The following is a 25,341-nucleotide window of genomic DNA, read 5'->3' on the forward strand; positions in this document are numbered from 1 at the left end:
TATGCTTCCCTTTGGATAGTTTCTATTGCTATGTCTTCAAATTCAATGATCTTCCTTCTGCAATGTTTAATCTGCTGTTATCCCAGTTGGTGCATTTTTATTTGCAATACTGCCGCTAAATTTCTGCTGGTTCTTTTTTTTATATATATGTTTTAATTTGTCACTTCATATGTTCATGTTTTCCCTTACATCCTTGATCATATGAAGTATATTTATTACTGTTTTAACATCCTGTGTGTTTATTCCATCACGTTCGTCACTTCATGTTTCTTTTAACTGACGTCCTCAATACGGGTCAAATTTTTGTGCTTTTTCATATGTTTAGATTTTTTTAAGTAGGCTCCATGCCCAGCATGGAATCCAACATGGGGCTTGAACTCATGACCCTGAGATCAAGAGTCAGACACTTAACTGAGCCACCCAGGCACCCCTGTTGAGAATTTTACTGTTTGTCAGACAGTACATTTTACACTGTTTAGTGCTGGATTTTGTCATATTCTAAGAATACAATATATCTCTATTGTTTTTATATTCACGCTTAAAATAATTAGAGACTACTCCAAAGCTCAAAAGAAGAACAATGACTGAGAGACGTGTCATTTTTAATTATTCTTCAGTCACTTCCTTAGACAAGTCCTCTCCTCTAAGAAAGTTATCACAGAAAAAAAAATATCATTATGGTTCATTTCAAATCTATTTCCAGGCTGTAATGCCAAAATTTCAGCAAACTGCTGAGATTTAAATATAGCCAAGAGATAATACTTACCTGGAAAAAATTTCTAAAGAAACTGATCTTACCCTTTCCAAACCTGCAGAGAGGACGTATCTAAATGGAGCCCACATAAAAGCACACATTTTAAATCTTACCCTTTTTCATTCAGTAGTTTCTCCATTTCTGTAATGTAACACTCATCACAAACAGCCAGGTACTCCAGCACCAGCTTTGCATCCTTCTTATACGCTTTACCAATTGCTCCCTTACTGGGTTCAAACTGAACAACATTGACAGTTTTGTATGAAGTAGTCAAGGAACCCAAAAATAGAGAATTGTCATGGTATTTTAGGAAACGATCTTGAGAACAATCCATCATCGAGTTAAAATGACTAGTTCTCTACTGGCATCCTAGATACTGTTTATAATGACTTCAAATGTAAGATTAAATAACTACTGACAAAAGCATTCAGACAAACCTCACTCAAAATAAGTAAATGCTGTCAACAAAGACTTCTTCAAAGTTACAGTGAGATAAAAGGGATATTATATCTAATCAGCAACATAACCCGAGACACAGCATAATTACCTCTGCTAACTATTGCTGATTTTTGAAATGTCCCAAACACAACAGGATCTACTTTCTGTCACTGGCCTAACCCTAAGATGAGCCTACAACATCACTCCTGGTAAAGAATGGAAACTTCGACTTTGCTGATTTACAGATCAAGTGAGCTAAATTATTATGTCATCTACCATAGAATGGCACTTATCTTTTAGTAAAGAAAGGATTCACCAGGTGCCCTTTATTTAAAGAACATGTAGGTAGGTACAGGTGTGGAGAAATGCATTGTGGAAATAGTTAAGAATAACTGGCCAACACTCAGAAAGATGTTCAGGGCACTCTTCTGAACATGCTTCTTTTAAAAACCAAATATTGAGTGAGTGTGCCAGATTACAAAAAAAGAGACTCAGAAAGGAGCAATAAGATGGGTAGAATAATAGGTTTAAATAAGTATTACTACAATATCCCAAACATCTCAATAGACTTGGACTTAACCACTTTCAGGATGTTTGTACTTTAGTCCTAAGTTGCTGAAGTGACCAGAAAGGATATGGGCTCTTTCAGAGGTTTCTCAGCTACAAGTGGGACTTTGGTGGCTCGAGCATGACAAGAAAGGTCATAACAGGAACGATCAGCACATCCAACAATTTCAATCCAGCCCTATGAAGACATAATACATAAAAGCACTTATGACTTATGATGGGCTCATTCATAGATGCATGCAGATTATAATTCAATTATAATATCTCCACTCAACTTTTGTAAATGTTTTAAATGGGAATAGTTCTATACATTAGGCAGCTAATAACCCTATAAAATATAATTCACACATGTACACAAAGTTGTCTTATTTTCTAGACTTATTTTGTCATATTGTGAATATGGGGGTAAGCTAATATATTCTAAGATTCAATTAAGGAAATAAAATGTGAACCTAGACAAACACTAGTAGATGCGTTTCAAATCTGTGACCATGATTCAAAATCAACCTGGCAAAAACCACCACTCCCTTTGGATGAAGCATCTATTGCATTCACAACTTGGCATCACCTGGTTGCGCTAAATACACACCTCAGTTGGCCATGAATAATGTGGGCTTTTGTGTTCAATTCCATTTCCTTCCCAACAAAAGAAATCTCAATAAAGAGCAGGTAACATTTAAGTCAGAATAAAACTTAACAGCATTACCACCACATAGATGTCAGGTTCCATTTCTCATATGATACTTTTCAAAAGCACAATCTAAACTTTTTTCTCTCTTTTTTTAAAGATTTTACTTATTTATTCAGGAGAGACACACAGAGAGGTTGAGATACAGGCAGAGGGAGAAGCACACTCCTCGCAGGGAGCCCGACGTGGCACTTGATTTCCAGACGCCGGGATCACGCCCTGAGCCAAAGGCAGATGCTCAACCACTGAGCCACCCAAGTGCCCCTAAATTGTTTTCAAAGACCTGTAAGAACCTGTTATTTGAGTAAGAATGAAAGAAATAAAAGGCTTATTTTAGTAGATATCTAGTTAGTCCTTCCCATGATTATTTGTATTTTGCCTTTGACCCAAAGGCATGTATGAAAAATTACAACTGTCACAACTACTAAGCTTTCCAAGCATGGTACCACATAGGGTGCATCGATGAAAGAGGGCAAATAAAAACCTCACAAGCTCAGAAACCCCAACACATAACAACAAAACAAGAATTAAAATTCAAGGCTAAAAACATGTACCTTGATCATCTAACATTCACTGAAGATGTTAACATACTTATAAATTAAAAGGAAAAATTATAAAAACACGTCCAAGAATGGCAAACAACTCTGGAAGAGTGGTTACCCCTAAGGAAGAAGAGAAGGGTGGAACATTACCTAACTTTTTTTCCATTAAAAGAATAACATATGGGGCAGCCCAGGTGGCTCAGCAGTTTAGCGCCACCTTCAGTCCAGGGCAGGATCCTGGAGACCCAGGCCTGAGTCCCATGTCAGGCTTCCTGCATGGAGCCTGCTTCTCCCTCTGCCTGTGTCTCTGCGTCTCTCATGAATAAATAAAGTCTTTAAAAAACAAACAAACAAAAAGAATAACATATGAAGCACAGAGAAGTGTTCAAGTCCTTTTGTTGAATGCACAGACTGTCTAGTTTTATTCACCAGACACTGTTCTCTTGATGGAGTGCTTCAGATGGGGGAAGGAAGCTCTTTACCTGTTTCATTTCCCTGATTTAAATGAGTAAGAAACAATTCTCCTTTGCTCCCTTAGGCTGCGATGGAACAACTTTAACAGGGTTTTGGCATTTCATTTACTTCATAAAACATGCTCAGCAAACTGCACCAGTTGTTCACAGTTTGGTAAACTGTTAACAATTACAACATTTTATAAAGCAACTAGTTACACTCAGTATTGTGAGGACTTAAATAATAAAAAGTCTTTAAAGAGACTTCTCCCCTCTCCTCAAAAATTCCTGCTATTTTTGAGCTTCTGGTTTTGTGTAGTTTTCTAGTGACCTTACATAAAATGCTGTAGCATAATCTCAATGCTGGGCCCACATTTTCTTTTTTTTTCAATTTTTTCTTTAATTAAAAAAAAAAATTTACAACTGACATGAAACATCGTTAGTTTCAAGTATGCAATATAATGATTCAGTATTTGTATATATTGCAAAATGAGCGCCATAAGTCCACTTAACATCCAGCACCATATGTGGTTACAGAACTTATGGGATTTACTCTCTTAGTAGCTTTCAAATATATAATACAGCATTATTAACTATAGTCATCGGGCTGTTCTTCTCATCTCCAGGACTGAGGCATGGACTGGAGTCATTTCTGACTCCCATTACAGGACGATTTAGCCACAGCAAACCATGACACTCAGAAAGGCTGAGCAGGAATGTAGCAGGTTCTATTAAAGCAACGTAGCACAATAGTTAGGAGCAAGGGCCTGGATGGAGACAGTCCTGGTTCATATCCCAGCTCTACCACTCACTGTGAGACTCAAGCAAATGTCTTACCTTCTCAGCACTTGTCTCCTCAGAAATAGGATCTAGGTTGAGGATTACATAAGATACTACATATGAAGCAATTAAAATGGTAAGCAGAGCCCCTACCAATTATACAGGATGAATGAACAAACAAATGAAATAAATAAAATGTAATCCAGGCCACATTCAGAATCTCAAATGAGATAGCAAGAATCTACACCTGCTTTAACCAAATTAGCGTCAAAGCAAACTAAGAAAGGGAACTGGTATGAAACAAAGAGAAAATAAATAATCTTTTCACATACAGCACAGAGTATTTTATTGGTTTGACTTGCAAGTATGAAGAAATCCCAGAAAATCTAAAACAAGTGAAGAAATTAATAGTCATCTGTAATTAAAAAACTACTACTACTATCATTTTGGCATATATATATACGTCAAGCCAGCCTGTGAGGAAAAGAAAGTAACAAGAAAAACTTAACAGACTATAGAAATTCCTTCCTAAATCCACAAAAGAAAAAGAATACATTTAAAGCAACATCAATAAGAGCCACTACAGATATTTGCATACCATTATGCATGTATACATGAGTGCATGTTTATAATGCATGTAAAGCCATCTAGAACAGGGGCTGAAAAGCCCATGGGGCTACATTTTAAAGAGTTGTAAAAAAGAACTGACAAAAATCTGCAAAGCCTAAAATATTTTTACTATATTTACTATAGAAAACAGTTGCTGATCTAAAAGAGACATGAACCACTTTCGGGAAGATGTATATAACTGAATATATAACTGAAGTTTCACTTTCTACATAATCTTCAGAATAACTTTTTGCTTTTTATTTACAAAAATGAGTCCCTTTCTAAATGGCTGATTTTTAATTTTTAAAAGTGAATCTGTTAAAAGAAAGTCATTTTGAAAAGTAAAGAGTGAAACCAAGGGCATATAGGAATGAATGATTATTTTAAGTCATTGAGAAGCCTCTCTAGCATCAAATAAGGGAAATGCCAGAAGGCTCTCAGGCCCTTTGTTCCAATGCTACCTTATTCCCACTGCCACCAGGGCAGAAAGCATTTTCTACATCCAAATGTCTTTGTTTTTTTCTTCTTTTTACTTTTTTAAAAAAAAAAAGTTTATTTTTAGTAATCTCTATACCCAATATGGGGCTCAAATTCAGGACTCTGAGATCAAGAGTCACACACTTTTCTGACTGAGCCAGCCAGGTGCCCCTCCTATGCCCAAATATCTGTCAATCTTAAGGTCCGGTATGAATGTTCATGTTTGGGAGGTGGGGGGTGGTAAGGTATAGCGAAGTGGTAGCCTGGAGGTATTCTCTGAATTATTATTAAATACACAGAATTTGAGAAAAGGTAACTCCTAAACAAGAGATCATAATCTACTAGTCTATCGATAAAACCTAATAAAGAAGCTCTCCAAACGAAGAGCACCAAGTCTGTCTTTACTCATCCCTACCACCATTTCCAACATTTGCTAGTGTCCTTGTCAGGAAGGAGGCTACACCATCTTAGCTGCACCTGGGGATACTACCCAAAACACTGCCTATCCCAGAAATGTACACACCAGCACTGCCCCATCACTGACCATCCCCCCCACCTTCGTTCTCTGTTTGTAAGTCTATAAAGGACTCTTGGGATGCAAAAGTAACCCCTTCCTTCTTAGAAGGCAGGCAGCAACTGCTTTTTCCATTTTGTTTGGGAAAAGACCTCTTTTCTCTTTGTTCCACTCTGACATAAAGCACACAAAAAGCAATTTTGATATCCATGCTCCTAAGTTAACAGTGTGAAGATCATATGCTCACAACCCTTCCATTCTCCTTACATAGGATGTTTTAGATTCGGCATCCCAACAGTCACAGGCATAGTGGGCCATCTCATTCTCCATGTGCTGGCGGAAGCGGAGCTTATCTGGAGATACTCCAACCTTCGTGAGGTAGAGGTAGATGCGGCCAATGAAGTAGCCTAATACTGAGTTGTTAATCACACCCTAAAAATCAACGAATAGACAAGTAAATAAGCAAGGAAACATGCAAGGACATAAAAAGGAAAAAACACATTCTCTCAAAGATCAATGTACCATTTTCAATTTACTCATAATCTATTGAAAAACACAAGGTAAGCTAATTTATCCAGCTTTCAGAACAATCTCAAATACCCAGAATGTGATTGTGGCTATTTTTAAAGAGGTTACTCTCAAGTAAACTAACTGATAAGAACAGAGTTATTCAACATCTTTCTGCCACACTCACTGGGTCAGCAAAATTTCAGCCCAATACTTCTTATCTTCTGAATCTATAGTACTAAAACTGACATTCATAATAATGACCCTACAAAGAGAGAGAGGCAGATTTATTTCTTCTGAATTAATAAAAGTAGTAATACATGTTGAGAGGAGTTCAATGTATCCTCATCCACTGAAGTTTGTGCACCTCATACTGTATGTCATTTTATGATTCCAGGACGAGAAGGATCTTAGAAATCATCGAGCCTCATCTCCAACCTGCTATAGGGTTGCATTTCATTTTTGCATTTCTGCAAAATGGCTGGCAAGTCATCATCCAGCCTCCAGTGGAATATTTTCAGGAGCAGGAAGTTCACTGTTCCCTGGGGCAATTCATTCCATTCTCAGACAGCAGCTACTATTAGAAAGTTTCACTCACTCATTTATCTAGACAAATGATTAGAGAAATTCTATTCTATGCAAGACTTAATCCCAACTGCTATGCGGAATACAGGAAAGATTAAAACCCAGAGGCCTTGCTTTCTAGGAGTCAAAATGTCTCCCCAAAAGTAATACATGTTGATAAAAGTTGGATTGACAGGGCACAGTTCAGACCAAGATCTTTTTTCCAAGTGATCTGCTAAATATTTTTTTCATGTTAGCTCCCTGGACTGCAAATTGGCATGTTCGGGTAATTTCTTCCCACTATATTAAAAAAAGGGGGGGGAGAGGGGCGCCTGGGTGGCCCAGCGGTTGAGTGTCTACCTTTGGCTCAGGGTTATGATCCTGGAGTCCTGGGATCGAGTCCTGCATCGGGCTCCCTGCAAGGACCCTGCTTTTCCCTCTGCCTATCTCTCTGTCTCTCATGAATAAATAAATAAAATATTTTTAAAAAAATCTCCTCCCCCTATAATAATAGTGTAGGATAAATATGGTCTAAAAACAAATACTAGGGGATCCCTGGGTGGCTCAGCGGTTTAGCGCCCGTCTTCGGCTCAGGGCCTGATCCTGGAGACCTGGGATCGAGTCCCACATTGGGCTCCTGGCATGGAGCCTGCTTCTCCCTCTGCCTGTGTCTCTGTCTCTGTTTCTCTCTCTCTGTCTCTCCTGAATAAAAAGAATAAAATCTTAAAATAAATAAATATAAAAACAAATACTATATAAAAAATAAAATGATCACTAAAATAAATATTTTGTCATCCAGTACACAGAATTTGCTAAGTGCTGTAGGCCCTAATTAAGAATAATCTAAATGAAGTCACTGGTGGAATCTTACCTGATCAACAGCGTCTCCTAAGCGCATTTTTCGAGCAGATTGTCCGCTGACTTGGGCTTTTGCTGAATACAAATAAAGGTGGAGGTCTGCCACATTCTGAAACTTAGGATGTTCCTTCTCACTGGGATCTACAAAGTGCTCAATTTCTGCCATTGTGAACTCCCTGGAAGCAAAAACATAAGGAATAAAAAATAAACAAGACCCTTATTTTCAACTTTACTCTACAATGATATAGGCCCTCATACTACAGGAATCTCTTATCACCAAACAAGAAAATTGTTTCCTAAGGGAATGGCAAAAAAAAAAAAAAAAGGTTGGATTAAGTTTGTCTGGGTGGCTATAATTTTAAACATATTAATGAAAACTTTACAACTCACTTGAATAGTATTTTAAATAAATGTAATACAATCAAGCGTCCCTCAAATATTAACTCTTGTCTAATGACAAAGATTCTTTACTTGCCCAAATGTTAGTCAGTCTCCTGAACCTTTCCTTCTAGGCCCATCTATATACTTCCTTGTAAAATTCAGTTTTAGCAAGAACCCTAATAAGTTATTTTATTTTTAGATTTTATTTTTTATTTATTCATGATAGACAGAGAGAGAGAGGCAGAGACACAGGCAGAGGAAGAAGCAGGCTCCACACTGGGAGCCCGACACAGGACTCGATCCCAGGACTCCAGGATCACGCCCTGGACCAAAGGCAGGGACTAAATCGCTGAGCCACCCAGAGATCCCGAAAAGTTAAACTAGAAATCCCCTCTCACCCCCCCAACCCCCCCACCCCAGCTATGTGATCACCTCTGATATCTTTTTTGGGTCCGTCATCCTCCACCATCCCCTAGGTGGTATCTGATCACTCTGGCCTGTGTCCAGCAAGATCCTATTAGGTTGGTTTAGCCAAAAGCCCCCTTACCTTGGCCCTGATATTCCCTTTTAGTAATTTTCTAACCACTGACTCCACTCACCCTGAGCCTTGGCTATGAATCCTCTCTTGTCTATACTATATTCAAAATTGAGCCCTGTTCTATACCAATCTCTTTTCCCCTACTGCAATAGCATTAAATAAAATCTGTTTCTACCACCTTAACTATTGTCCATCTGTTTTTCCTTCCATACTAGTCACAACAACAAAAGATTATTACTTTCAATGGAAAATAATTTTTATGGGCAGCTGGGTGGCTTAGTTGGTTAAGAATCTGCCTTCAGTTCAGGTCATGATCCCAGGGTCCTGGGATCGAGCCCCAACATCAGGCTCTCTGCTCAGTGGAGAGCCTGCTTCTCCCTCTCCCTCTGTCCCTTCCTCATCCCTTCTGTGTTCTTTCTCTCGGTTGCTCTATCTCAAATAAAATTTTTTTAAAATAAAATAATTTTTAAAGAAAAGCCTGATACAGTTTTTAAATATTAGGGAAACTTAAATGTTAGACACAAAAAAGAAAAGACATACTGGATAGTGACTTCCAAATAAAATGATTTTCTTTTATAGCACTAGCAAGTCTTTATAAATACATACTAAGTGAAGTTCCTGATATTTCCTTTTCAAAGAATGGGAAATTAAAAGTGAAGTGAAATTGTTCTTTAGAGCTTTTATAGTAGTTTGGTTTCTTACTTTTTATTGCTCTGAACAAGTAAATGACTGATAATGGCACCATACAGCTGGCTTCTTTAGAGTAACAGCTTTTTGAATAAAATGTTATTCAAGGCAGAGGACATAAGACATGAATTGAACAGGCTTGCATCAAGCTAACTGCATAATGATGAAATAAATATGCATATAGTAATGGTTTCCCAAAGAGATTTCTCTGAATGGCAATTAAGTAGCTATTGGGGGAAAAGTATTTTAAGTTAATTTTATGAGTCAAAATCAAATCTCTCTTCTTTTAACGCACTCCTCCACACACATTTACTAGTGCACTTTCATGATTATCTCAGATGTTTTAGAAGTAATGAAAAATTGCTTAAATGGATTCTAAAAATACATGAAATGCATTGCAAAAGAACTCTGATTTTTAAAATTTTTAATAGTATTTCTTCTTTGGTCCTATAGCACCTACGTCTTGTCTTTCAACCACTACCAAACATCATATGTGTGCAGAGAAATATGATAGAGACAAAGAAGCACAATGTCTGTCCTCACATAACTTATAGCCTGGCTGATAGCAAAAGAACATCTAAAATGCAAGATATCAAATCAAAATAAGGGCCCTGCCCAGAATCCCCAGATAATCTGCTGCCAAAGCCTTTCCATCTGTTCTGTCAAATAATCCCAGCTCACAGACAGGAGATGGAAATCAACACCAATGGTGATTTTACCAGCGGTCTCGTCTTTGAGTTCAGAGACTATACCTGAGCTGTGGAGAACTACAATACATATAGTCTATAAGACAGAAACAGCCAATCAAAATAAAAATAGATTTTTAAAAATTTCACATGAACAGTCTAATACTCCCAACCTAAATAAAAGAAATCATAGCCATGCAAAGACTAATCACTGGACAACTCTAGAAATCAAGAAAGAAATCACAACACTAAACAAATCCTAGCCTTATCTGTGGAACAAAAACCATGGGCATACTAGCTCATGGAAATGAGTGGACTTCTAGTCAGGATCTTACAGATGTATGTAACAAAAAACCAGCCAGAATCCAGACAGGATGCTTTAAAGTGAAAATGGCCAAGGAATAAAGTATCAAGAAGCTCCACAGACCTTTTACCAGTTACCTCCTAGAATCACTCCTCAATTCTGAGCTGCTTTGTCAATTTACCACTTTCTAATCCTCAGGCCCCAGGTTTTGCCTTACTTCATGGTCCTTCTGTAACTTCCAAGAGCTGCTCTATATTATATAAATCCTCTCCAAAACACTGGCTTTAGACAAAGTCAGCCTTACCGGGCTTCCTTGGTATTTTGAAAGCATGCTTGCAGACACTACTGGAACAGATGGAAAGCAAAAAAACAAAAGGAAAAAGAGTGACAGAAAAACCCAGATGCCAGGAAGTAGAATAAGACTCAATCCTGACAAGTTTTTCATTGTTATTATAGCTGATTCAAGTTTTTGAATACCTCTTCCATCCGCATGAAGGCAGAATCACTCCCACCCCATTTCTCTAAGTCGTGTAAGGTCCTTCCTTCTCTGTGCAGTCTCCCCTTTCTTGACCAGAAAGCTGACCAATCACAGGCCTGAAGAAACAGTTTGGTCAATACATAGGGGTGTTTCCTCAGCAGGTGTCATGGGGATTAAAAGATGAAGCAGATGCTTTGGGTGCTTTGATGTAGAGTCAGTGGCTGGGATGTACTATGACAGAAGTCTGTGATTATACTGAGTAAGAAAAGAGAGGAGATGGGTGGGGTGATGGAGCTGTAGAAAATCCTTCTGGAGTCTAAGATAGTTAAATTTACCTATGTATCTTATTTTTTATATGGAATTTATTACATCAAGAGATGCTATCTGTAAGAAAATACAAAGAAATCACAAAAAGCTTAAGTCATAAGCAGCTAAATCATAGTAAATTTCTAAAGAAAACTATAACTTATTACTAATATGCCCTCCTACACATTCCTGGATACATCTGGCAAAGAGAGGTTATTAGAATAGAGACAGGTTTCTCGAGAAGCAAGCCTGCTAGCTGGCCTGCCACACAGGCACCTCAAGTATCTGGAGGAATGTCAACTGGTTATGGAAACACCCTTGGCCCAACTCCAACAGTACTGTTTGCCCTGGACACCCAGCTTGACTCTCCCCTCATGACCATCACCCTGTCCTCACCTCACCCTAGAGTTACATACATCACCACTGCCAGAAAATGCCTTGGTTTAGACAATCAAGATCTTGCCATCCTCCAAACATGTGATGAACAAGGGTGAAAGATCATTTTGAAGCAGGTGAGAAACGTGATCTATTCTTTACCTTCCTTCCTTTCCCTCCAAGTTCTCATTAGTTACTCACAACTACCTGATGTCCCAGAGATTACAAACAAAACATAATCTTTTGGACCAAATAAATACATGGTCATGCAAAAATGAAGCAGAATTGTTTCAACATAGAAAGCTTCCCTTTTCCACTCAATGCCAAGCTCATTCACGAATTTTACTGGAGAATCATATGGGCAGTACCTGACTCTGATCAGTCCAGATCGAGGGGAAATCTCATTTCTAAAAGAATTTCCAATCTGAGCAGCAGCAAAAGGCAACTTTCCTTGGTTGAATTCCAAAAGTCTCTTGAAATTCAGGAAAATCCCCTGTGCAGTTTCTGGTCTCAAGTACCTATAAATTTAAATAAATCAGACTGTTAGAAGGAAAGAAATTATGTTTTCCAAAAATCAGAAACTCTAGATACAAATCCTAAAAGTCCTAAATATACTAATTTCACACAAAACAGTACCTATACTTTCTAAAGAAAAGTTTTAAGAGTATTTTCCTTGGGAGCAAACATTCTCAAGCAAGTGTCAGAGCATGAATCAATCAACTGGTATGACAATACTACTATTAGAAATGTCTTTTATTTCATCAGTCCAGTTGAGTCAAAAGTCAAATACCTCTCTCTTAATGTCGCTAAAACCTAATTTATCATTTACATGGAGGCAGACAATAATTCAGATTCTTCTGAAAATAAGACTCTAAATATATGCCTTTTATAACCCACATATTAGAGAATAGGTGGGTGGCTACAAAGAAGCCAGTATAGGCTCACACTTAACATTAGAGCTCACTCATCACAATCATCACAACAGGCAAATTTCAACATTTTCCTTATCATTTTCTCCTTTGGTAATTCTACATTTCCAGCCAGAGGCTTCTTCTCTTTTTCTCCATGTTTTAAAGATACAACCAAGCAAATAAAACATGATAACCATTGCCCTCTTCTCAATTTTACAGGAAATATTCTGTGCAAAAATATCAATTAGGAAAGCTTTCCCAATAGCCTACTTCAAAATAAATATTTTATGAAAAGAATTTTAAAGAAAAAATAAAATATAGTTGTCCCCTCTTCTCACTCTAACACACCAACTCCTCATTCTGGTGGCCCTTTCCAGATTTCATCCAAAAGAAGTATAACTACAGTTTATATACAATTTTTTTTAAAAAAAAGCTGTGAGATTTTCAATTTTTATTTATTTATAAGTAGACTCTACACCCAACATGGGATTTGAACTCATGACCCTGAGATCAAGAGTCGTATGTGCTATCAATTAGCCAGGTACCCCTATGTGCATGATTTATAAGAAGAATGTATAAAATTATGTATTCTTTATTTTTCCATTTTTGAAATAATCACAAAAATTTCTCATATTTAACAGTTGCAGAGTATTCTACTAAAATGATCCACTTTACTATAACTTATTTACTCATCTCAAGTTTTTGGACAGATAGGTTATTTCTACTTTGAATCTATATAGTCTTGATAAACATAGCTTCCTTTCCTTTTGAATTATTTCCTTAGATAAATTTCCAGGAGTGGGATGATAGGTCAGAGGGTCTGGCCCACTTAATGACCTTCTGTATGTACTGCCAAAATGAAAGGCTTATCTTTGGACTCTTTCTATAAAATATCCCAAGTCAACACAGTGTGTGACTAAAATAATTCCAGTAATACATTCTGTCAAAATTTTTACCATTCTTCCATTTCTACTCCAGAAAACATAATCTATCTAGATTCATCTAACAAAAGCCTACCCCTACCCTCTACTACCCTACAATGAGACTGTAAGAAAAAGATCTCAAGTTATAAAGTGAAATACTTTGGCTAAGTTTGTTAACATGGAGAAGGAATCTGTAAATACACATTCTAGTTCTGGATCATACCGTAAACAGTTTAACAGCTTTCTTTACTGTTAAAACCACATCTTTTAAATAATAAGCTAAATCTAAGTTGTTCAATATGGTAGACCACTAGTGAAATGCCTGTTTAAATTTAATACACTTCAAAGTTGAGGTCCTCAGAAGCACTAACTCCATTTCAATGGCTCAACAGCCATATATGTCTAGTGGCTACCATACTGGATAGTACAGATTACAGAACATTTACACCACTGCAGAAAATTCTATTGGACAGTGTTGATCTATACTAAATGGTTTCTAAGTCTCCTTCAGCAACAAGTTCAATGACTTTCAAATCATTCTTCAACTATCTCTCCTGCCCTATACAGCTATCACAAGACATAATTATCACAGACCTGTTTATTTTGTGGCAAAAAAAAAAAAAAAATCACATACACACACACACACACAAAAATTTCATTCAGAAATAATCAGAAGGAATGCATTTAAGAATATATGTCATTATTTCTCCTTACTATACTTATCTATACTTTCTATATATATATATATATATATATAAAATTTTTCAAAAAATTTCCTTCATGACTGATTTGATGTTTACTTTTTATTACAAGCAATTTTAGTAATTTCATTACATAAAGAATAAGTGATACATACCCAGGCATGTTTCCTCCAGGCCCAATGAAGGTCTTGAACATTAAGTTAAAAGATACTGGAGGGGAGAGATCATTTCCAGTATTGGGGGATTTTACATTATAGTTCACAAAAAGATCCCCAAGTTCTTGCTGTCCATAGTTATCAAGCTAAAGGATAGGCAGAGAAAATAACGTAAAAGACAGGAAAAAACAGAGCATAAAAGTATTGTATATATAAAACCCATCCATCAAGTCACCCAAAGTAAGAACATCCAAGTTAATCTAACCTTCAAAAAACTCAAATTAAAACCATAACCAGCTCACACACACTTTTCACTTATCAGTTTTACCATTTACCACTCTAGAGAAATGGAGTATCTTTCTGGGACTGAATATAAAGCTACTAAATATAAAGCTCTTAGAGGTAAAAATTATTTCCTATTCGTGTCTACTTATTCCAGTGTATTTCAATTTTTATACAATGGTAATCATCGTGAAACCCTCTAAAATGGTGCATGACCTCCAAGTCAAAAATTTCAAATGATTATGACAAACCATTTAATACTGAACAATATTTAAAAGTTAAAAAACAATCTCCTAATAGAAACAAAATCGATAAATCAACTCAAGACCATAAGAATGGAGGCTCTGGAGTCAGAAAAATGTGGATAAACTGCCCAACTCTACCATTTACAGATTGCGTGACTCAAGAGTAAATTCTTACCTAACTACTCTGAGCCTCAATTTGCGTATCTGTGAAATAGGGAAATAGAATCTACTTTACTATGAAGATTAACTACATAAAGTACTTAGCATAGGGCCTGGCACACAGCACATGCTATACCACTTACTAAGTGTTTTGCCAAAATATCTGATTGGGCCTATACGCCTGACTACCAAATTATAAGTAATGTAGACATAAAGCAAAATTTACTGATGTAGAAACATCACTAAAATAATGCAGTCAGCTAAATCCAGATAGTAGAAAACACTAAAGAACAAATGTCTCAAAAAAAAAAAAAAAGAACAAATGTCTCAACTTCAAAAAATAATTTTTTAAATGAAAATGAAGGAAAATTAGAGATGAAGAACCTACAGATTGCAAGAGATTTAAGAATTATACCAACCACTCATAAAGTATGGACTTAATGTGGATCCCAATTCAAACAGAAAAAAACTGGTTAACATTTGAGAAAATGTAATACAATGATGTTATAGATGTACTTCAAAATAATCCTGGAGAAAACGACAGGAAAGCAGGGAAGGATTCAACAAAATCTGATAAAACTGTAGCAGGTTCATGAGTATGTAAGTATTTAATAAACTATTTTCTATTTGTATATGTTTTGAATTTGTCATAACAAAAAGCTTAAAAAATGACTTAATAACTGGTACATGCAGAGATGGGTCAGCACAAATGGACAAAGAAAAACAGTTCTGAGCTGCTGAATCCACATAAAGGAATAAATAAAGCTCTTCCTACCAGAGGGTGAATCAGTGCCTTTTAAGAAAACCATCATGCTGCATAAAGCTGAAAAGGAATCATAGGCACTAACAGGTGGAGAAAACACTATCATTTGATCAAGCAAACAGATGGGCCTTTGGCCATAAATCCACCAGGGCCATTACTGAGTACTAGACCACAGTCTCCAAACTTTCAATAAAAGTTAGTTACTTTGACAGCTTGTACGTACATCTGATATGGCAAATCAAAAAACAGATTGCTCTCTGGGGCACCTGGGTGTCTCAGTTGGTTAAGCATCTGACTCTTGATTTCAGATCAGGTCATGATCTCAGGGTCATGAGATTGAGCCCTATTTTGGGCTCCTGCATTGGGCTACACACTGGGTGTGGAACCTACTTAAGAGTCTCTCTCCCTTTCCTTTTGCACCTTTCCACACCAGCACATGTGCATTTTCTCTAAAAAAATCAAAACCAAAAAAACAGATTGTTCTCCTAAGACCATGGATGTGTGATGAGACAGTCAGTGTTCAAACTATAAATGGCTTAATAAACCAGCTAATTACTTCCTGCTCTGACAACTGACTCAAAAATAAATGAAACTGTTAAGATCAAAAACACATATTCACAAAATCTTAGTAAGTCTAACATTATAAATGGGAAACAGTAATTTGGAGGTAATTAGCAGGGCTTTTCATTTCTTCTTTCTAATAAAGGTCATGCCTTTGGGAAAGAAAGGAAATGAGAAATGAATGTTCAGCTATAATGGTGTCAAAATCCAAGAATTAATTAACTAAACTATGAGCAACAATACTAAAGCAATGAGCTTCAAGCAAAGGAAAAATATACCTCACAAGACGAAAATAAATTGGTAGATGAGTCAACAGCCAAATTAAGAGTTTCTTTCAATTTAAATGAGGAAGGAGAAAATTTCTTAGCTACTGTTTGAAAGCCAGATATCACAGGGAGAAAAAAATCAGCATATTTTTAGAAAATAAGGCAGCAGCTGAAAAATACCCAATAAACTGTCATGAAAAAAAAAAAAAAAAAAAGCAGAGATAGGGATTCCTATATATAGCCTCACCTATTTATATACCAATATAAAGAAAATATTTATAAATACAGCACGGGTTTCTGTGTGTATGCATGTACATTTTTGCCCAAGTAAATAATATTTAAGAGGTGAGACTTGGTGGACCTCATGATCAAACATGGTGTTGAAGAAATGTACTTTGCTTAAACGGATACATGAGGTGACAATATATATACATGGACCTGTGCATCTTCCTGGGGAAAAGAGGTGCAGTTTTCATAATATTCTTTTTTTTTTTTTTTTTAATTCATGAGAGACACAGAGAGAAAGAGAGAAGAGAAAGAGAAAGAGAAAGAGAGAGAGAGAAAGAGAAAGAGAAAGGGGGGGGGGGGGGCAGAGACACAGGCAGTGGGAGAAGCAGGCTTCCTGCTAGGAGCCTGATGTGGACTCGATCCCGGATCCCAGGATCACGCCCTGAGCTGAAGGCAGGCGCTCAACTGCTGAGCCACCCAGGCATTCCTCATGATATTCTTAAAATGATATGTGACCTAAAAAAGGATAAGAACTACTTCTGATATAGAGGGTATTCCTGCTCTTGGTAAAAATCAGAACATTATTTCTATGGTCTCTTTTAAGTCTTCCCTAAATTTTGCCAACTTAAACAGAAGTTAAAAAATTTTTAGTCTATAGGAAAAGCAGGGGGCCTGCACATCATGTTCTGAGAATAATACCATGTAGCCAGGGTCAGTGCAACCAGAAGCAAAGTGGCTGATGAGACAGTGCTCAAAAGAGATCTGCCCCAAAATCTCCACATCAAGACTAAACACTATTCATCACTAGTCATGCCTCTGGTTTTTGCTATTAAATCCAGAAAATTGGTTTCCAAGGAGACAGAACAAATTTCATGCCTATTTACACTGAATTGCTAGTTTGGGGTAAAATAAAGTGTTAGTCACAAAAAGTAGAGAGAGAAGAAAACAAAAATTCAGAGAGAGACAGAAGGTAAATTCCCCTTCCTTACAATCGTGGCCTGGGTCAGCACAACGTGGAATTCAACAGTCACTAAACACTGAAAGACAACACCTACCTGAGTTGCTATGATAACATCTCTAAAGTACTCACCTGAGCCAAGACACTTTCCATCTCTGATTTCTTCTCAGCAGAACACTTCTTATCAGACATCAATTTCTGTAAATGAGCTATAAGAACAGTGTTGGTACATGTCAATTTCAATCAATGGATAAAAGGACAATGTACTTTGAGTTTCAGTGCTGGAAAGGTAAGAAAATGAATACAAGGATAATGTTCTTACTTTATATAAATTCCATGGCTGATTTTACAGGGAGAATTGTGATGCTACCTTGATTCTTTTGCTAACTTAGAATTTCTAATTATCATATACTACTTTTTGTTAAATAAGGGACTTGGGTTGTATAGGCATACCTTGGAGATAGTGTGGGTTCAGTTCTAAACCACCACAATACAGCAAATATTTCAATAAAGCAAATCAAACGAATATTTTGGTTTCCCAGTGCATATAAAAGTTGTTTGCACCATACTGTACTCTGTTAAATATGCAATAGCATTATATCTTTAAAAAATGTATACTTTTATTAAAATATGTATTACCAAAAAAAATGCTAACCATCACCTGAGCTTTCAATGAGTCCTAATCACTGAACACCCTAACAAATATAATAATAAAGTTTGAAATATTGCAAGAATTACCGAAACATGAGAGAGACAAAGTGAGCAAAAGCTGTTGGAAAAATAGCACTGATAGACTTGCTTGACAAATTGACCTTTCATTTGTAAAACACATAGTATTATAAAGCACAGTAAGTGGAGTGCAATATGAGGTCTGCTTGTATGTTTAATTACAATCTATGCACTTTACTCTGTGTTATGCCCAAAAAAAATTTTAATAGAAAAAATGAGTATACACTCTGCCAAAGCAAGCTCATAGAAAAAAATGAGAAAAGTTTAATCTAAACCCTTTGTTTTGATCATTTTTACTTGGAAGAACATTTATCTGAAGTGAAAAAACCATACCTTTTAAAAGATGGTCAGCACGAAAACACTCTCCATTTTTTACGTCTTTCACCATGAAGTCTGCAAATTTGTCTACATGGCCAGAGGTCCTAAGTTAACAAATGCCAAGCCAATTTGTCATTTTCATACAAATTAATACATACTTTACCTCCTAAGACAATAGTATACCATGTTTAAATAGTATATCATGCATCTGTGTATATCAAAGATGGAAGCTCCTATATATATATATATATATATATATATATATATATATATACACACACACACACACATATATATAGTGATACATCCATGGTAGATAATAATTTAGGCCAGAGAAAATTCTTCCTCAAATCTATCCCCACCCTTTCCCCAAGCTCTTCCTTTCCACAGGAAAAAGACTTCAACTGGATTACACTCTTTTATAAGCTGTCATAAAGTACGTGCTATCTTACAGAATCAATTAATTCAAGAGTTAAATCAATTAATTCATTATGTAATGAATTAATTACTAATGCTTAGATCCCATTACTAGTGATCTAAGCAAAGGTCAAAATCATGGGGAACTTGACTAGGAAAGAATTCATGATAAATTCATGATAAATCTTAAGGAAAGCGTCTTCTGCCACTGAACACTATATGGACACTGGTATTATCTCTTACACAGTTCCTATTAGTGGAGCAAGTAGCTAAGGAAAAGGTTGTCTTGATCTTTTAGATCCATCATCAGGAATTCATCTTGTTTTTATTGGCTGAAATTACTGAGAGAGCCCAAAGGATCTAAACAGTGAAAATGGGCTCTTTACCAGGCAGCATTAAATGAAATGATGAGGAGCACCTGGGTGGCTCAATCAGTTAAGCGTCAGCCTTCAGCTCAGGCCATAATCTCAGGGTCCTGGGATCGAGCCAAGAATCAAGGTCCCTGCTCAGCAGGGAGTCTGCTTGTCCCTCTCCCTCTACCCTTCCTCCCCACTCATGAGCACACTTGTGGGCTCTGCCTGTCAAATAAATAAATAAAATATTTTAAAAAATACAATGAAGTGATGAGAGATACAAAATGTAAGAATTCTTCTTCTTTCGTTTTATATTCTACAAATCCTGCCCTGATTTCAATGTTAGTAGGAATGACCTAAATTTCTGCACTAACACTTCAGCACAAATAGTAATTATAAGTGTATACACACCTTTGCCCAGAACTTCTAAAAACTTAGAGTAAGGAAATAATCACATATACACAAAATCCATCAGGATGTTCAATGGACTCGAACATCAGAAACAAATTATTTTTAAGATTTGAGAGTGAGCACGCACATACATGAAAATGAGGGCAGGGGCGGGGGTGGGGGGAGAGAGACACACCTCACACAGGCTCCCTGCTGAGCACAGAGCCTGACGTGGGGCTCAATCCCAGGATCTTGAGATCATGACCTGAGCTGAAACTAAAGAGTTGGCCGCTTAACCAACTGAGCCACCCAGGTACCCAAGGAACAATTTAAATGCCTACAATATGGCACTAGCTAAAGAAACTGTGGTATATCTATGAGAAAATATTATGCTGTCATTAAAAATGCTTTAGAAGAATATTAATATTTAATGATATAAGTAAATGTTCACCTATATTACATTAAAAAAGCAGTGTGCTAACACTGATGTATATACAAGGACTTACAAAGAAAGAAGACAATAAGGATAAACACAATAATTTTGACATGGCTGTCTATAAACATTAGGTGTATATTTTGTTTTTCTTTATATTCTACATTTTTACAATGAATATGTTTAGTAATCAGAAGTTACTTAAATACACATATTAATGAATTTCAGCCGCCAAAGTAGAAATCTTACTTTAAAACTGGCTCAGGAGTGAGCATGGTACAATCAATCTCCAGGATCTGTTCCTCTTGGATAAAGTGCTGCCTCCAGGTCTGAATAATATTGTTCTTCAAAGCACATCCAACTGGCCCAAAATCATACAGACCACTAACACCTATAAAATATGAATAAGGAACTTTACCTTGTCACTGTCAGCAAATGAAAGCGAGGAGACATGAGAAACTGTAAAACTTCACATATTCCCTAAAAAGGTATTAAGGTCAATAATTCAAGCCCCTCAATATAGAAAAGCCTTACTTCCAGCTAGCTACAGAAGTAAAATTAAAAACTCTTGCTTCATTTACTATCTCCGTATTAAGAATTTCAAGTAGGATTAGTACAAAACTAAAGGGAAAAGATGTTCCTCCATATATGAGAAACAATGAAAAACAGACTACAGTTTTCTGCCATAGAACTAACTTGTTGCATCAGCTGATAACAATGATGAATTTTAGCACCCAATTCTCTAATTTATTCTTGGATATATGAGCCACTATATTTAAACCTCAAAAAGTTAAACATTTAGAGATCTGCTTAACCAAACTCGAATCAAGTTTCAATGGTAAAGTACTGAAAGTCTAACACCGGTATAATGATCTCCACTGACTATGAAAGATACTACTGCACATTTAATCAATGAATTATCTTTGCCTATACCTTCATACAGTGTTCAGAAGGATGCAGATTTACCTATATATCCATGAAGAATGTTTTCTCCTGACAGTTGCCATGAAGAATAATCTAGGGACCCTGGCTTATCACTCCCCTTGTGTGGAGAGGCACAGTATAGTAGTTCAGTGTTACAACGGCCCCTGACTGCTCCTAAGAAGAGTCTATCTGATAGGCACAGGAACATATTAAATGCTTACTACTTGGCCTCCTAACAATTCCCTACATCCTAATGGAAAAAAGCAGTCTTTGAGAATAAGTAGAGTAGAAAGAAATAAACAGATTTTACACCAAGTGGCCAATTTTAAACAAACAAGGGCAAAATACTCTGTTTTATGTGACCTGATACAATTAGGTATCAACTGAAAAGCCAAGTTTTTTTTTATTTAAGAATATTAAACCAACCAACAACATAACTGGTCTATCATTAATCCCCTACCTCCATAAATAGCAAAAGCTTGATCGTAGAAAAACCTCCTTTTCAGGGTATCTTCCATTTTTGCTCTGTCTACAATGTCATCTTTGGGTTGTAATGCTAGCTCCTGTAAGGGATTTTTAAATAGAAAACGTGTGATTAGGGAATGAGAAGAAATATGAATTTATATATGTGAATTCCATTGATTCCATAGCCAAATTCAATATAAAATTTAACAGACAAAATTTTGATAACTTTAAAAAATAGAATCCTTAGGGTTTTTTCCCCTTTTAATTACAGAAAAGATACCTTTAATTATTTAGGAATAGGAAGACTAAGCTTACTTAGATGCAGATACTGATAAGCAATATCTGAATTTTTAATGGATCACTGTAGTGAGACTTGGAACTCCAAACTATTTCAGTTTGGTGATGGGAGATTTATTGTTTGAAAGATTTGAGAAGAGGTATCAGATAGATACACCCTTTCCTTAAAAGAAAAAATATTTAATACATAACCATTATTTCCAAGCATAGAATTCATAAGGAAGGGCAAGAACAAAACAAAATGAAACAAAACGAAGAGCAAACACAATGCCTTCCAGGGAAATTCACGAAGTGTATCAAATCCAGGATTCTGGGGAGGGGTAGGTCAGAAGTCATAGAGGCTTCACAGACAACGTGATGTTGTAAGAGACGGTGTGAAAGCATGAGAAATCTGCCAGGTAGAGGAGGAGAAGCCATGCTGGCTAAATAGAGATAAAGCAAATGATACTGATACTTGCTCAGAAACTTTTTTAGGTCTTTCCCACCTAAAGAGATTAAATAAAGATGAACAATCCTGTACCTATTTACATTCCCCTTTTAGGATCCCAAGACTCACCTTTGCTTCCAGAACCCTCTTCCGGGCTTTCAGCTCAGCTACAGCTCTGTCTACATCTACTTGGGGTGCTTTATCTTCTTTCAGTTTTCGTACAAGATCTCCCTAAGTCAACAAAGACAGTTTATATTCAGGATTGGTTTCAAAAGTCAAAAAAGTAATGAATGTGTTTTTAAGCATGTCTTTTTAAAAAGTATCTGTGTAAGAATGTTTATTATGTGAGATGTCATTATAAATAACTGAAGGTCTTTGCCCTTAGCATTTATAATCCAGCAAAATACACAAAGTATACAAATAACTATGTTCTAAGGGTGATTAGTACTAGTGTGCTTTTTTCTTTTTTCCTTTTGAGAGAGAAGACAGGTGGAAAAGGAGGAGAGGAAAGCATTGATAAAAACTATGAAACAAGGTTAGTACTGAGAACACAACCAATAAATAAACGACTCTCCCAGGCGGCCCGGGTGGCTCAGTGGTTTAGCGCCACCTTCAGTCCAAGGCATGATCCTGGAAACCCCGGGATAGAGTCCCACGTCCGGCTCCCTGCATGGAGCCTGCTTCTCCCTCTGCCTGTGTCTCTGCCTCTCTCTCTCTGTCTCTCAGGAATAAATAAATAAAATCTTTAAATAAATAAATCAATAAACAAACAAACAAACGACTCTCCCCTCTCCTGAATCTCTCTCCTACCTACAAAAACAACCCTTTTGGTTTCCCACCTACTTTGACCATTTCTTCTTAGTCACAACTGACTCATTCCTCTGCTCTTTTCTTGGTAGAATTTTTCCTTGCTAATTACTCTAGAATACCGCATTCACTTCCAACAACCTACCACCTGTATACTGATTCCCATACTCATGGTAATGTGGTGAAATAAGTAATCTGAAAAAGCAAACAAACAGAACATTACCTACATGACCTAGGAAACTTCAAGTCGAGAAATTAAAGTTGTCAAATTGATAGAGCCTTTGAGTTCCCAAAGGAAGTAACTGCCCTCTAGAGAAGCAGACCTTCCACACAGGCCTTTTAGGATTGCCACAGATCAAGGTAACCAAAATAATAAGCACTCAATTCAAAATTTAAAAACCCATTGCAGAAAAAAGCCACTATAGGGGAGACTCACTGGAAATGACAACAGAATTAGACCCTCGAAAGTATTAAAATGATCAAATACAATTGTTAAATGCTCAGGACATTAAAAAAAAAAAGTCAAAAACAGGAGCAAAGAACAGACTATAAGAAACAATCAGGAAACTTGCAAAAGAACTGCACAGGTTCAGGTCTAAAAGAGACAACAAAAGGGTGAGGAAGGGGCAAAATGGGGGAAAGGGAGTGGGAGATAGAGGCTTCTAGTTATGGAATGAATATGTCACAAGAAAAAAGCATACAGAATACAATCAATTGTATTACAATAGCATTATATGGTGACAGATGGTAACTACACTTGCATAGCATAACGTATAAACTTGTCAAATTACTACTTTGTACACCTATATAACGTGTGTCACCTACACGTCAAAATAGGTAAATAAATAAATAAGCAAAGAGAAAACGAATCACGTAGATCATCTAGAAATAAATCACTGAAATTAAAAACTCACTGGACAGGTTAAATAGCAGATCAAGGTTTAAGAGAGAATTAGTGATTTACAGTACAGATCTAAAGAAATTATCCATGCGTAATCCATTTAATGGAGCAGAGAGACAAAGATTTAAAAATACAAACTGGGCAATGAGACAGAAAAAAGACAGTCTGACACTCATCCAACCAGAATTCTCAAAGAAAATAAAGAAAATCCATAAGAGGTTCTATTTGAAAAGATAATGAGGGATGCCTGGGTGGCTCAGTGGTTGAGCATCTGCCTTCAGCTCAGGGCGTGATCCTGGAGTGATCCTGGAGTCCCGGGATCAAGTCCCACATCAGGCCCCCTGCATGGAGCCTGCTTCTCCTCCCCCTGCCTAGGTCTCTGCCCCTCCCTCTGTTGTCTCTCGTGAACAAATAAAATCTTAAAAAAAAAAAAAAAAAAAGATAATGACTATGAATTTTTCTATAATTGCTCAAACACTTGAATTCTCAGATTTAGGAAGCACCATAAAATCCAAACAATATACAAAACAAAAACCTATATCTAGACAAGTCTGTAAAACATTGTATTTATGAGGAATTAAAGGCTTTTTAGAGGTTTTATGCCCTCTAGCTAATTGTGAAATCCTGAGCAAGCTGATACCTTTTTGAGCTTCTTTCCTCAACTGTTCAATACTCACTGAACTGATGACAATACTCACTGAACTGTTATAGAGTGAATAAAACAATTTAAGTACGATATTTTTAATAGTACCTAACAAACAGTAGACACAAAAAATTATAGTTATCATGCTATAAAACACCCCAACTTTGAAGTGGCTGAGTTACTTTTCAAATACTTCAAATCCAACTGGTTTATAACTAAATTATTTTTCTCTGCCCTACACTTGTTCCTTCTTTTCCTTCTTTTAAGTATTGCCTTCCATTTGTTAACAACAACCAAATCTACCATTTCCCAAACAAGAAACATCAAGTTATCCTTCTTTATCTCCAATATCTGGTCATTTTCAAATTTCAATCTACTCTCTCCCTTTTATACCCCAAAATGAGATTGCTAAAACATTATAAGGTTCTCATCCAAAAGTGTCTATGCTAAGATACACCGCAACCTACCCTAATTCATGTCATTTCTCTCCCACCTTTGTAAATCTTTTCACAAGCACAAAGCATTTCTAATTTCGTGACTGTTCCTACTCCCAAGCCTTCAATAATGTTTACTTTCAGGG

General features: G+C 36.5%; 1 protein-coding gene across 3 annotated transcripts in view; it reads right to left on the reverse strand.

Annotated features, from left to right (window-relative positions):
• The window catches only part of GARS1 (glycyl-tRNA synthetase 1), a 43,461-nt gene that overhangs the window by 11,020 nt on the left and 7,100 nt on the right, over positions 1-25,341 (reverse strand). For 2 of the 3 annotated variants that reach the window (XM_077856331.1, XM_077856333.1), the window contains exons 2-12: positions 22,540-22,641; positions 21,682-21,784; positions 20,547-20,688; positions 18,720-18,808; positions 17,790-17,866; positions 14,196-14,341; positions 11,874-12,023; positions 7,764-7,926; positions 6,089-6,253; positions 1,829-1,937; positions 868-1,012 (exon numbers count right to left, since the gene is read on the reverse strand). In XM_077856331.1, coding sequence (XP_077712457.1) covers positions 868-1,012; positions 1,829-1,937; positions 6,089-6,253; positions 7,764-7,926; positions 11,874-12,023; positions 14,196-14,341; positions 17,790-17,866; positions 18,720-18,808; positions 20,547-20,688; positions 21,682-21,784; positions 22,540-22,641 — 1,391 coding nt within the window. Of the gene's footprint in view, positions 1-867; positions 1,013-1,824; positions 1,938-6,088; positions 6,254-7,763; positions 7,927-11,873; positions 12,024-14,195; positions 14,342-17,789; positions 17,867-18,719; positions 18,809-20,546; positions 20,689-21,681; positions 21,785-22,539; positions 22,642-25,341 lie in introns of all 3 variants that reach the window. The other variant, XM_077856332.1, reaches the window with a different exon arrangement.

The sequence above is a fragment of the Canis aureus genome, chromosome 18 (genome assembly GCF_053574225.1).
Source record: "Canis aureus isolate CA01 chromosome 18, VMU_Caureus_v.1.0, whole genome shotgun sequence".
Lineage (NCBI taxonomy): Eukaryota > Metazoa > Chordata > Mammalia > Carnivora > Canidae > Canis > Canis aureus.